This window comes from Ammodytes marinus, assembly GCF_949987685.1.
Source record: "Ammodytes marinus genome assembly, chromosome: 2".
NCBI classification, from domain to species: Eukaryota; Metazoa; Chordata; class Actinopteri; order Uranoscopiformes; family Ammodytidae; genus Ammodytes; species Ammodytes marinus.
In genome coordinates, this window is record NC_137231.1 from 28,906,154 (window position 1) to 28,920,168 (window position 14,015).

Below are 14,015 nucleotides of genomic sequence, written 5' to 3' on the forward strand. Positions count from 1 at the left end.
GTAGATAGATATCTTATCGATATCCCTCCGCTAACGTAATGACGCGTCAGGCGGAAGTTGTTCTGATTGCGGAAGTGTGTGGACGCTGTAGGCGCAGCAGCCAGCTGAAACAGTCTGTACATTAGGGCCGTTATTTGATCGTGTTTTGATCGTACAGCTGCATGTAGACCCTCTGGGAGCTTCAGGTTACGGCTCTTTCAGGTAAGAGAGAAGATAGAGATCTTAAGACACACGTGTTAACCGTTTTTAAACTCGTAACGTGTGAAGTTAGCTCTGTTAGCTCGTGGCTAACGCGACGTCACTGAGAAACATTGATCAGTTCATTGACAGTTCAGATTTATATCAACACAACTATATCTTTATGATCAAGGCCGCCGGCGGCTCTAGACTATTGGGAGCCATACAAAGGATTTGCCACTGCTTCATTGTAACGCGTTGCTACTTCACATGGCACTGAAACCAACTGGTGTGTTTTTAATATTACTTTTAGCTCGCTTGATTAGCATTTGCAAACTTCTAAATCCCTTGCTAATTCCCTGGGATTTTTTCTGAGGAATTTGTAAATCTAATCATGTTGTAGTGACACAGTGAATTCCAAACGGTTGTTAACGTTATCCATCATGCACAAAAACGTTATCCATCATGCACAAAGAAATACAAACTAAGTTAAAACAATTAAATTAAATTAAACTTTGAAATAAATAAAGCACTTATAAAGGCCTCCTCCACATGCCATTGATGTCACTGTCAGCGCTGTAAACTGTATTTTATATTATTTTACCTTTTTACCTATATGTGTGAAGTGTCTAAACTATTCACAATGTCAGTCCGACACGTTTTTGGGCTGATTACATTTTGTTTTCACACCTGGCTTTTTTTTCTTCATATTCACAGGAATGGAGGAAGTTTTTGCATCGTTTACTTTAGTAAGAGACATAACATGCATTGGTAAAAAACACTGTAGTATAATAGTACGTTTTAAGTTCCCCATGCTTTAAAGGTGGAGTCAGCTATTACGGAGAACACTTGTTGTCAAAATCACTTTTTGTCAAAATGAGACAATATCTCTTCAGGACCCGCTACCCTTCTGTACTGTTTGTACATCCAGTGTTAATTCACCATCAGCCTAGGCTCTGTAAACGTTATTGCTAGCTACGGTGGACTCCCTTTGTTTACGTACCCTTTGTTTACATACCAGTTTACAGTGACAAAAAGTGATTTTGACAACAAGAGTTCTTCAGAATAACTGACTCCACGTTTTAAAACAGAAACAAGAAGGTTGGAATAAAGTTACAGTAACAGTTAAAAAATATATAAAAAAATAAAAAACATCATTGACATACTGTATATTTTCCTATAATTGGAACAATACGTTTTTCAGTTTCTGGCCATTTTTTTTGGCTTGACTGATGGTTCAACAGTTCAGACTAAACACAATTAATTAAATTAGTTTAACCTCAACTCGCCTCTTATCAGAGCCACTCCCTTAAGGCCTAGCTATTAAATGAATGGCCCTCTCTTGATATAAAGCTCGCCAAGAAGCCATCATGGCAGAATCAATACGCGACTGTTTCGACATTCAATCAATCAAATTGAAAAAAAAATCTCATGACTGAATAATTTGCTAAATACACCCAGCAGCCAGTGGTTTTCAGCAGTGTTGTGGCCTCAGTGCTTGCTGGGTGTGGAGAAGGAGACACTGTTTCTTTGTGCTACTTTAAGGATAAGGATATCTCGTGGTCTTGCACGCTTAGTGACATATACTTAAAAAAAACACTGATTTAACACAAACATTACAACATGGCTTCCTGGCAGATTAACTGCAATAAAGTTGTGAATTCATAATAAATAGATAAAAATTATTGAAAATTACTCAGATCAGCTTAAAACACGCACTATGTTGTTGTTGTGAATTTGGCGTTTAATAAGCTTGTCATTAAGCATTAGTTTAGTCTATGAACAAGCACTAGGATTGTGTTTGTGTGCTTGCTCATTCATAAATCCTTACATGTTAAAGGTTTTCAGTCTCGGTCGGGGGAGATGCTCACTTAGCCATCGTGATGATATGAAATTATTAGTTCACAATCGAGAAATCCAAAGTTATATTTCTTATATCGCGGCTCTTAAGTCCTCGTCAGCAGGACCCGGGTTCGATTCCAGCCCGGGCCGTTCTCTGCAACCCTCCCCCCACACACACACACTCTCTCTACCCCCGCCCCCCCATTTCAACTCTGCTACTGTTAAAAAAAAGTTGAAACACTCCAAAAAAATATCTTTAAAAAAAACAGCAAATTACTAGACTAAATCTTTTTTTCTTTAATTTTTCACCCAGTGTTCCAGGTTGAGTGGTGGCGATGGCGGACCACACTGACGTGAGCTTGCAGCCGGAGCAGCGCGTGCGGGCTCTGACCAAGAAGGGAAGTTCGGTGGAAGTGAACGACTACATCCCCCCGAGAAGATACTTCCGCTCGGGCATGGAGATGATACGCATGGCCAACATCTATACAGAGGAGGGCAACACCGAGCACGCCTTTGTTCTCTACAACAAATATATCACGTAGGTGTTACGTTTTTTTTTAATTTAGAGTATTTTAATTGCATACATTGATGACATTCCTTTTTTTTGGGCTGTCGATTAGGTTAAAAGTTATTTATTGTCTTTTTTGTATGTACTTGTATCGATCTTTTTATTTTTTTTTATACCGTTTTGCCCATAACAACTCAGTAAGAAAATACAGAAATATAAAGACATATAGTTCAAGTACAAAACTTCAACACTAACTTTTTTTTCTTTCACTTAGGCTTTTTATAGAAAAACTTCCTAAGCATCGGGATTACAAGACCGCTAACATTCCCGAGAAGAAGGACACACTAAAGGTACAGTCTTTACATGGAAATATTAGGAAACTATTAGGATGTATTTTAACTTACCTATACCTATGTTATAAAACTGTTCTCTTGCGCACAGTCAATTGATTTACCTAAAAACACTGATTCAACACCAATATTACAGCATGAATTCCAGTCAGATTTCATGCAATATAGTTGTGAATTCATAATAAATAAATAAAATGTGTTGAAAATTCCTCAGATCAGCCGAAAACATGCAATACGAGGTTGTGTTTTTAAGAATTTTTTTCTTTTAATTACCGTGTATCTAAGCATTAGTTCAGTCTCCTTAGGAATGGAGTGCTTGTCCATTCATATATAGAGAAAATATAAATATTAGGAAATACAACTTACCGATATTATAACAATGTTCGTTGTTTTACAGAAACTGAAGGACGTTGCATTTCCTCAAGCAGAGATTCTCAAACAAGCTCTATTGAAGAGATTTGAACAAGAGTACGCACAGTATCTTGTCAAAAAGGTAAGGTTTCTGTAGACTCCTGACACTGAAATGTGTCTGTTAACCGTCTTTTTAATTGATGCACTTTGAAACCTAATGGAAACTATTAATTAATTAAGTAATAAAGGAGGAACTTGTTTATTAACTGAGTAGATGGAGACATTTCCTAGCATAGTAAGACGAGATACTGCAGACGCAAAATATGCAAATTTGGCAATATTGAAAAAATACTATTTACAGGTCTTTAAAAATGCGTTTTCAGCATGTTTTTTTAAGAATAGAAATATCATTAACCGGACAATTAAAAACACGTGAACAAATCCTTCTGTAATCACCTTCAAAATACGGTTATTTTGAAGGTGTGTGTGTGTGTGTGCACGTCTGTGTGTGTGTGCTCGGAAAGCATCAAAATAAGAAACCAAATAGACAATCATTCTTGTCATGCCTGTGTGCTCAGAAAGCGGAGGATGAGGCCTTGCTGCAGGAGCGTTCTAAGCAGCGTGCGCTGGACGCGGAGCGGGAGCGCGTGGTGGAGATGCAGCGGCGGCAGCGAGAGCAGGAGCAGTTCAGCGCCTTCGAGGAGATGATCCGCCGCCAGGAGCTGGAGAAGGAGCGCCAGCGTGTGCTCCAGGAGTACGCCATGCCCGCCGCACCCTCATGCCCAGACCAGCCCCTCATCCCGGGCATCCAGGGCCCCGCGCCGCCCCCCTACTCCTCCATAGCCCCACAGAGCCCAGGGGACAACCGCCCGCCCGCTACCGCACCGCCAAGCTTCGACCGCTCGCTCAAGCCCGGGTCCGCCGTCAGCCCCGGGAACAACAGTGAGTTTTGGTTTCTATTTTTTTCTTCTTTTTTCTTTTTTTTCATAAATACTTTTTTTTTTTATCAGCACGCATTCATAAAAGTAGTAAATGCACCAATTATGTTATCTAGTTATCATCCTAAGCCGGAGATTAGTTAAGAAAAAAAATATATATAGATAGAAGTGCAATGTTTATTAATAAAAACACAGACAAGACAAAATAGAGGGTGCCATGATGAAAAACAATCAAATTAGAGGGGTATAAAAAAAAGTATATGAAACACACAATTTTCACTGCAAAAAAAATTAAAAAATACCTTTTAAACACAGATATGCATCGGGCTTGTCTTACTGTTACATACAAACACTTCACAACATTATAAAGAGTAGGAATAGGCTGTAGGATAATTTCATTGCAATTTACGCCATTTGCTTTCTGAATGAAGTTGCTAAGACTGCTGGGTAATTGAGTTATTAGCGGCCGCCATGTAACCAACCATGTTTTAATCTTTTGTGTGACACGTGGGGGGGCTGGGCCTTTTCAGAGGATTTAAATACTGCCCTACTGCTACCCTGAAGTATGCTTTTCTTCTGAGCTCATTTCTTTCCCCTTGACCTACTTAACTTGCTGTTCGTAGCATGACTAGTTTGGGAACTTCACAAGAATCGTACTTTTTCTTGCAATTCATTCATTGTTCCCCTTCTCATGGTGTTTCTGCAGCTAGGATGTCGGATGCGGTTCGAGAGTTGGCCGTCCCCGCCGAGCTGTGTCGGAGCTTCCTGAGGCTGGCAGAGGCCAACACCAACCGGGCCGTGGAGACCTGTGGAATCCTGTGTGGAAAACTGGTAAGAGTTCTGGAACGGAACATCCAATCCCCATTCTGATTAAATGTGGTTCAAGTTGCTTTTTTTTTATACCCGTGGGTGAATTTGGTGTCCATGTTAAAGGTGGAGTCAGTGATTCTGGAGAACACTTGTTGTGTTTTCCTTTTGTCAAAATCACTCAGTAAATATCTCCTCGCAATCCGTACTGTGTGGTGTTAATACACAGCCTAGGCTCTGTAAACGGGCATGTAAACAAAGAATATGTAAAAATAATGTTTTTTTTTTTTTTTATTAAAAAAAAAAAAAAGAGGGTCCACCTTGCCTAGCAATTTTCATGGAGCCTATGCTGTGCATTATTATTAACACCAGATGTTTGTCCTCACACAGTACAAAAGGTAGCGGACGGTGAGGAGATACTCACTGATTTTGACACAAAGTAAATTTGATTACAAGCTTGCTCCAGAATCACTGACTCCACCTTTAACTCGGGTGGACTTTTTGGAATAAGGTGGCCATGCATAATTTAAAGTTTATTTTTAATTTTCTTCCAGACCAGAAATGCGTTTACTGTGACCCACGTAATTGTACCGAAGCAGTGCGGCGGACCGGACTATTGTGACACAGAGAACGAGGAGGAGCTCTTCCTCATACAGGACCAGTACGATCTCATCACTCTGGGCTGGATACATGTGAGTGCAGATGGAACCGCTGCTGACAAACAATCGCCTTCCTACACTGTGTTCACTCACTAAACACATTATTTTAGGAGTTCATAAAAATCCAGGTGCTATGAGGAACTTTTTAATATTTCAAACTTTTCCTCTGATGATCATAAATGACAAGTAACAGCAAACGAGACCATAAGTGCAAAGAAAGTTTTTTTAGTATTTCTTAATGCCTTTGTCATGGGTACGCCAACCCAGGAACTACAGCTTTTTTTGTCATTAGGGGGGTGCAAGAATTAAGACAAACTGAAAGTTCCTCGGAGCACCTTTTTAACGTTTAAATATACTCATGATTTTTTTTTTTTTTTAAGCACCTTTCATACACAAAGATACACAATGTGCTTTACACATACAGTATATAAAGCAGAAAGGAACATCCATATAAAATACAATTTAAAAAAAATAAAGTACAGAAAGTATGTCAAATAATAAAACATACACATTTAAAAACTAATTATTGTTTTAAAAAGACACAAGTTATTTAAAAAAGATAAAAATACTCATTCAATTATGAAAAAAACATTTTTAACCAGATATAAAGTCTTATATTTTGGGCTGTGGGCTGAAAAAACCATAGTGATTTGTCTCAAACGCGCTGATCCTGTTTTTTGTCGTTTTTCCACCGAATTGAAACATACAGTTTGTATATATAAATGCTCTGAATGAACTTAAGTTTGTCCTGGTGTGTTTTGCTCCCCAGACCCACCCCACCCAGACGGCCTTCCTGTCCAGCGTGGACCTGCACACACACTGCTCCTACCAGATGATGCTGCCGGAGGCCATCGCCATCGTCTGCTCGCCCAAGTTCAATGAGTGCGTCTGAAACAAACCCACTGCTGACTTATGTCTGTTATCGTAAACATATTTCAATTCATACTGTTATTGGAGGGACCGTTCTGGTGGCGTAGTGGGTAGATCGCATACCTTAAAGGCTCAGTCCTTGTCGCAGTGGTTGCGGGTTCAAATCTGACCTGGGCCGTTCATTTCAGGTCTTCCCCCCTTCTCTCTCCCCATTTCCACTCTGTCTCTCTCTGATCTTCAACTGTCAATGGAGGTTAAAATATCTTAAACATTAAACAAGTGATAAAAATACAACAAACTATTAAACACACACACACACACACACACACACACAGAGGCTCTCACATTATTCCTATGACCCCACCATTTGCAGTACATAAAAATGAGTACAATAGTAATATGTAGGCTACATTATTAGGAAAGTAATAGTAGTTCTGACTGTGTGTGTTTGTGGTTTGTCCCAGAATCGGCTACTTCAACCTGACAGACAGAGGGACGGAGGAGATCTCCACGTGTAAACAGAAAGGCTTTCACCCTCACAGCAAAGACCCGCCTCTATTCACAGTGAGTCAACCTACACTCTGACCACACACCTACAGTTTGGTCTCTTGACTGATTTTTTTTATTTAGCCTCATTTTCTAATACAAATTTATTTATTTAAACAATTCACAAAAGTCAAGTAAAATGGTCTTGATTCTAGTGCACTATTTGCATTATAAAGTTGTAATACAGACAGGTAGCGAATCGTGAGGATATGTCCACTGATTTTGACAAGCAAACCTCCAAAATCGCTGACTCCACCTTTTTTTAAAGCAAAAATATTTAAATAACATTTCATATTTTGTGATTGGTCACCGATTTCAGTGTAACACCGGTACAGAAAGTATTGAGAAGCAAAACAAGTGTCCAATTTTGTTTTAACCTGTTTATTTTTTTAGTATTTTTTTAAATGTAGTTTTGCCTTAGTTAACTTTAATCTCTTTTCCTCTTCAGCACGCCGGACACATCACCATCACCGACGACTCCGTGTCCATGATGGATTTGCGGTGATTTTTTATTTATTTTTTGTTTTTTACATCACCAGAAAAAAACTCATAGAATTTTTTTTTTCTCTTTTTTTTTTATCAAGCTGCAGTCATACTGGAGAAAGACAAACTAAAACAACAACGAAAACACTCACCTTACTTTCGGGACGGTACTGTACTGAGCGAAAAATGCCGGCCACAAGTTTACCATCGACACGGTCTTTAATTGTTCTCAAAGGGAACAACATTGTGAACTTATATATATTTTTTGTTTGTTCTTTGAGACAAATGCTACATATTATATTGCACTTTCCAAGCAAACAAAAACTACTCTCCGCTTTAATGGATTTGGCAAACCTCTGGCTCTTCAACCTCCCCCCTCTGTTTTTTTTTTCGTCAGTGTGCTTAAGTTGTTCTGTTTTTACCATTTATATTAAAAATAATAATGTGTGTTTGTCGGTGACGGTCCGGATATGTGTCTGATGATAACCCAACCTTTGTTTCATGATCGTTATCAAAGTTTTGTTTTTTTCTGCCCGACGGATAAAAGTGCCAAGGATGAAAAAAAAAATGTTTTATTGTGTTCTGTTGTCTGTTTGTGTTTCCTTCATAAGATATATTAAAGTGCTACGAGTGAAGAGAGAAGTCAGAGCCAGTTATAAGTGTAACTCAGGTATGCAGACAGTGTTGCTGTCGTTGCTCTGCTTTATATATATTTTTTTTAAACATACAAACACCATCTCTCCACCGAATCATTTTATCTATAAAGGGTTCGGTTTGAAGTTAAATTCTTGCTTATGATCGATCCACCTTATACATTTTTTTTCTGTGTTTTGAGGTTAAAACAAAATGAGGATTTTGGGAGAACTTGTATAATGTGTCTATGCTTCAGAGGACAGTTTGAATGTACCTTCTACTGCACATTACTACACATTACTACTCCCCACCACCCAGGCCACGGTTCATGCTCTATAAACCATGGTTTGGTTTGCCCACTTCTCCTGTTTGAAGAAATAAATGACTAGCCATGTTTGTGAAAATACCTTCAATGAATTAAATGCCAAGACAAAATAAACATCATTGTGTTTGTCACGTTATTCTAGTTTTTTACATGGTACCTGTATGCTTTACAGCATAGCTACAGAGTAGGACCATTTATTATAGAGATATGATAGACATCAACCGTGCGTTCCAAATCGCATCCTCTTTCTTTTTACGATTCTACAGCTGTCCATGAAAAAGTACGTAGTTAGCATGCAGTAGGCATACAATTGGGACATTATTTTATTTTTTTATAATAATAAAACAAAATCTCATTACATTCAATTATACTACTGGTATAACAGTTATGTTGAGTAAGATCTGGAAGTTATTTATCATTCATATTATTGATCATGTATACACTGCAAAAAATATTACACACAATGTGAAGAAGCGCTGTATGAATAAAGTATATATGTATATTTAAAAACATGTCTTCAATCAAACATAGATCCAAAAGACCCCAAAACATCAAAAATCAAAAGTGATGTTGTCATATTCAAACTTGCAAGTTGATAACCAGGATAATTAACAGTTTTGATTTGCAAAGTTTTTCTTCATGATGAGATAGAGTTCCAGGATTTTGTTTGTTTCTACATTTTCTTGTGGATTTAAACTTTTGTTTAAGATGTGGCACAACTTACACACTCAATCTTTGTTTAAGCAAAGAAAGCAGCAATGCAAATAGAGCTTCTACAAGAAAAAACAAAAGCAACATTCTGTTGAAGTCCACGTAAAAGTCATCAACTTATATTAAAGTTCCCAACTTTAATATGTTTTTTCTAGAATAAACATAGCCTATCTAAAACCTTCATGGCCTAAAAATCTTTAAATTGTAAACGTCTATATACATTTTTTAAAGGTTTGTTTCTAAATGTTTGTACAGTGGGTTGGATGAGAACAATAAACGGAGATTTAAACAAAATGCCGAATTTGCATAATACACATTTAAATCACTTTTTTTAAAGCAAAGAAGCAGCATCAATGCAACCAGAGCATTTACAAGATAACATAAGAACACATTCTGTTGAACTCCATGAAAAAGTAAACAGAACAGCTAAAGCAGAAGTGACCAACTTTACCACTATACATATATTTTTGAAAAAAAAAAAAAAAATAAATCCATCATGACTAAAGATCTTTCAAAGGTAAATTTCTTAATAAAACAATGAGTTGTGTCCATGTGTTTTGAGTTGGATGAAAACAGTAAACGGAGATGAAAACAAATTGCATTATACATTTCAGACAATTAAGTCTGTTAAAAATATATATTTCTACTACCTTCAACAACAGCTCAATAACAATCAATGAGAGACAGAATGTGTTTGATACACATAACCGCTGAAACTTATGAGAATATCCAGAAATCTGACAAAGTTAAACTGATGTCTGGTGATGATACAAGTTAAAGAGTAGTTTAGAAACAAACAGATTAATCCTCAGATCATCACGAAACAAACACTTTAAAGGTACAAGTTGTTCGGACAATTTCCTTCATTTCCTGGACATCAATAAGAAGAATCAACTTGATGGATTTTGATATCAACAGTTTCAGCATCACCAGCCTTTCCAATACTGAAATAAGGGAAGAGTTTCTCAGTGAAAGTGTCTTTGTGAGTGTAGATGTGAGTCATGTCTTCAGGGTGGTAGAAGGACACCTCCCCCCTGTCATAGTCCAGCTGGACTCTGATCCTCTGGAGACTCTTCACTGTGACGGTCTGACTAGCTCCATTAGTGTATCTTCCATCACAATGACATAAACACCAGAGCCCATATTCTGGTGAAGCAGGACACTCCCCCTTCCTGTCAACTGACTCTTTAGCCAAACCTATATTCCAGTCAGGATGGTCTCCCACCTCCACCTCCCAGCTGTGTTTCCCTGAGCTGAAGCCCTCAGAGCCCAGAACATTGGTATACTTAGTGTGTCTCTCTGGATTGTCAGGAAGCTGCTGCCTTGTGTCTCCACGTCTCACACTGGTCAGATCATCAGACAGATAGAGCCAGGGGGCTGCAGTGTTTGGGTCCAGAATGACGGGACTGAAGTGGACCTTCTCCTTCATCTTCTCCCAGACCCTGAAGGACAGGTTGCCCAGGTGTTTGGCCACATCTATCAGAGCTCCAGAGACCAGCTGTGGATCTGACACTGAGCTCTGGACTCTGGCTCTGGTCTGAGTGGCTTTATACCTGCTGAGGAATGGCACGTTGTGTTTCTGCAGCTCTTCTTCAACAGCAGAGATACTGTCTGACAGAGAGGAGATCTGCTCCTCAATCATCTTCATCTCTCTGCCGAGAGTCTTCCCCTTCTGCTCCTCTTCCTCCCTCAGAGCTGCCAGTCTGGACTCCTCTTCCTCTTTCAGGAACTGCTGGAGCTTGTTGAACTCTGCTCTGATCTGCCTCTCTGTGGACAACAGCTGCTTCTTGGAGTGTTGAACCACTTCATTGTAGGATTTCTTCACTTCTTTATATGTGTCCCTCTTGTCCTGTAGAGACTGTAAGTCAGATTTCAGCTGGTCCTTCAGGCCACTGACTGCTTGTTCTACAGGAACCACCTTGTGACTCTGGTGGAGAGAAAACTCACAGACAGGACACACAGCTCTCTGCTCGTCCTCACAGAACAGTTTAGGCTCTTCTTGATGTTTACTACACACCACCTCCACATTCTTCTCTCCCTTTGCACTCTCAGATGAGCCAAAGTTCAGCCTCCCAGCAAAAGAGTCAGACAGTTCCTTTAGTGCAAAGTTTACTACACGCTCCTTAGAGTCTTTCCTTTTACAAATGGGACAGTTTTTGTTTTCAGCTTTTTCCCAGAACTTTTTCAGGCAGCTTGAACAGAAGCTGTGGTTGCAGCTTAGAGACACAGGATCTCTGAAAGTCTCTGAACACACATGGCAGTTCAGCAAACTTTCCACGAGAGAAACTTTCTCAGCCATTTGATATTGAATGTATCTCTCAGTATCAGGACTCTCCAAGTTACAGTCTCTTCACTTTTCTACTTATTATCTTCCAAACGTGTGTTTTCCAGCAGAGATGGCACTCCCTCCAATGGCGAGTCAGCACCTGTCAACAATGTCAAAATACTTTCAGTTGTACTATTCACTTCTGTCACACGGTAAATTATGAACACCTGGAGATGCTGCTATGTCATGATGTCACCAGCAGATGGTGGTGTCCGGATATCTTTCGGAGTGGAAAATTACACTTTTATTTAAAGGGACTATTTCCTTGTAGCTACAGGTTTTTGTAGGAAACAAAAGTAAAAGGTAAAACAGATTAAAGGTGCACTATGTAAGTTTGGTTGTGTCAGAGAAGTGAACATTTTCTCAGATATAGAAAATGTTGTTTACAGCATCAGGGCCCACAGTTTTGTTTAGAAATATATTTGGTTCTATCTGCAGGCTCTGTAAATGTAAACAAATCCCCCATCTCTGAAACTACATAGTGAACCTTTAAACAAGTCTAAATTGTGTTTTTTTGTTTCATTAAATATACAATGAAATGCTCACTTAATACCACAAACAAGGAGTGGTGTTCTTCTTTTTCATTTAATATTGAATTTATCTTTCAGTAGCGTTACTCACCAAGTTACCCTCTCTTCCCTCTTCAACTTAATATATTCCAATTGTGTGTTTTCTAGCCCGGACGGCAGTCCCTGTAATGGCGTCTCCGCTCCGACCAACAATGTCGAAATCTACTTTTAGTTTCTCCAGTGAGAACTGAACATTTCAACAGGGTGACTGAACCAGTTTGACAACATTTTACATTTATGGAAGCACTGTAACTAACAGTACACTTGTTCTGTTCATATGTTGCAATGACTTTGTTCATTTCATCCAGTTTGACTAATAACTGAACTCTCTCTTAACATGCACTCATAGGAATCAATGTTTTTCAGTTGTCTTTTTATTTGCAAATATTCTATTCTCATTTCAAGTCAAAGACACAAATTGTCTGTGCAAATTATTTAGAATATACTGTATTTCAGCATGTTCCAAATGCATGAGAACAAGCTCAATAAAATGACTGGTTTTCTAAACAAACAATAAATGCAAAATGTAGGAAAAACAATTATTTTAAAAGTTGTCTCATCCTGAGTGTATTTCTGTTACATAATCAATCTAGGATAACCAGGGCCGCCGCTCCCTATACGCAGGGTACGCAGAGCGCGTAGGGCACCAAGTACCTGGGGGGGCCCCCCCAAAATAAAATAAAAATTATAGCCTATATGTATATATGTATATATTTTGTTTTTCTTTTTATTACAAAGGTAAAAAAGATGATCCGGGGGCCCCCCAAATTTGAGGTTTCTTAAAAAATGTCATGATAATCATTACATTAAAAAAAAATATAAATTAAATTAGTTATGGGGCCTATCATGTGGCAGTACATTTTAGTTATTTTTTAAATAACATTGTTCGGGCCACAAAGATCAGTTCAGCCTCCCAGCAAAAGAGTCAGCCAGATCCTTTAGTGCAAAGTTTACTACAATCTCCTTAGAGTATTTTCTTCTACAAATGGGACAGTTTTTGTTTTCAGCTTTTTCCCAGAATTTTTGCAGACAGCTTAAACAGAAGCTGTGGTTGCAGCTCAGAGACACAGGATCTCTAAATGTCTCTGAACACACGGGGCAGTTCAGGAAACTTTCCAAGAGAGCAACTTTCTCAGCCATTGATATTGAATGTATCTCTCAGTAGCAGGACTCAGTTACAGTCTCTTCTCTATTCTACTTTATTCCAAACGTGTGTTTTCCAGCAGAGATGTCACTCCCTGTAATGGCGTCTCAGCTCCCGTCAACAATGTCAAAGTCTACTTTCAGTTTTATTCACCTCTGTCACATGGTAAATTATAAACACAAGGAAATGCTGAATGCTTCTATGTCATGTTGTCACCAGCAGATGGTAGTGTCCGATTATCTGTCAGAGTGAAAAATTGCACTTTTAATTCAGGGAAAATGTCCTTGTAACGACAGGTAACTATAGAGAACAAACAGAAACGGGTTATCTGATTTATGTATTCTGTCTGTGTTGTCTTTTTGGGAGTGTTGATCAATGTGTAGGTAGGTCACACAGTCCTGCTGACTGACTCAACTTGTTTAGAGAACCAAATATTTATGGAAAATCTGAACTATCTTCAAGAGCAAATCATTTTAGATGCCCGTCACAACATCAGTGCACATACAACCCTCAGTGCTCCCTCTCTTCAACAAGGCCGAGCAGCAACAAAGTCTCATAACTTTGAATCACAGAACTCAACATTTACTTCAATGCTTTTGCTTGTGTGATGTTTTTTTTCAGTTATACAAACTATAAAAGTAAAATAAATATATATGTTTCTAAAGGAGATTTGTGTTAATGATTTATTCAAACTCTGAACTTCTTTTTTTAAGTAATCATGCACTGAATTTGTGAGAGACAAGTTAAAGCATCTTTTAAATTTGATTTATGGCTGT

The 14,015-nt window shown here is 38.5% G+C and overlaps 2 protein-coding genes across 2 annotated transcripts; one reads left to right on the plus strand and one right to left on the minus strand.

Moving 5' to 3' along the window:
- Positions 1 to 73: 73 nt before the first annotated feature.
- On the plus strand, positions 74 to 8,603 carry LOC307268861 (STAM-binding protein-like A). Its single transcript, XM_080051640.1, has 10 exons — positions 74 to 201; positions 2,333 to 2,557; positions 2,802 to 2,877; positions 3,275 to 3,370; positions 3,807 to 4,170; positions 4,873 to 4,997; positions 5,528 to 5,665; positions 6,402 to 6,514; positions 6,967 to 7,066; positions 7,497 to 8,603. Exons 2-10 carry the CDS (start codon positions 2,355 to 2,357, stop codon positions 7,551 to 7,553), a joined length of 1,272 nt encoding a protein of 423 aa, XP_079907766.1. The 5' UTR covers positions 74 to 201; positions 2,333 to 2,354; the 3' UTR covers positions 7,554 to 8,603.
- Positions 8,604 to 8,902: 299 nt separating this feature from the next.
- LOC307258686 (zinc-binding protein A33-like) lies at positions 8,903 to 12,237 on the minus strand. Its single transcript, XM_080038329.1, has 2 exons — positions 12,148 to 12,237; positions 8,903 to 11,626 (listed from the first exon to the last, which is right to left on the minus strand). Exon 2 carries the CDS (start codon positions 11,497 to 11,499, stop codon positions 10,078 to 10,080), a length of 1,422 nt encoding a protein of 473 aa, XP_079894455.1. The 5' UTR covers positions 11,500 to 11,626; positions 12,148 to 12,237; the 3' UTR covers positions 8,903 to 10,077.
- Between the last annotated feature and the right edge of the window lie 1,778 nt (positions 12,238 to 14,015).

Bases quoted from the DNA above. Each gene is read 5' to 3' on its own strand.
- LOC307268861 (XM_080051640.1), top strand. From the start codon at position 2,355: ATGGCGGACCACACTGACGTGAGCTTGCAGCCGGAGCAGCGCGTGCGG. The intron at 2,558-2,801 runs GTAGGTGTTACG...TCTTTCACTTAG, and splicing joins CTCTACAACAAATATATCAC to GCTTTTTATAGAAAAACTTC. The intron at 4,171-4,872 runs GTGAGTTTTGGT...GTGTTTCTGCAG, and splicing joins CGTCAGCCCCGGGAACAACA to CTAGGATGTCGGATGCGGTT.
- LOC307258686 (XM_080038329.1), bottom strand. From the start codon at position 11,499: ATGGCTGAGAAAGTTTCTCTCGTGGAAAGTTTGCTGAACTGCCATGTG.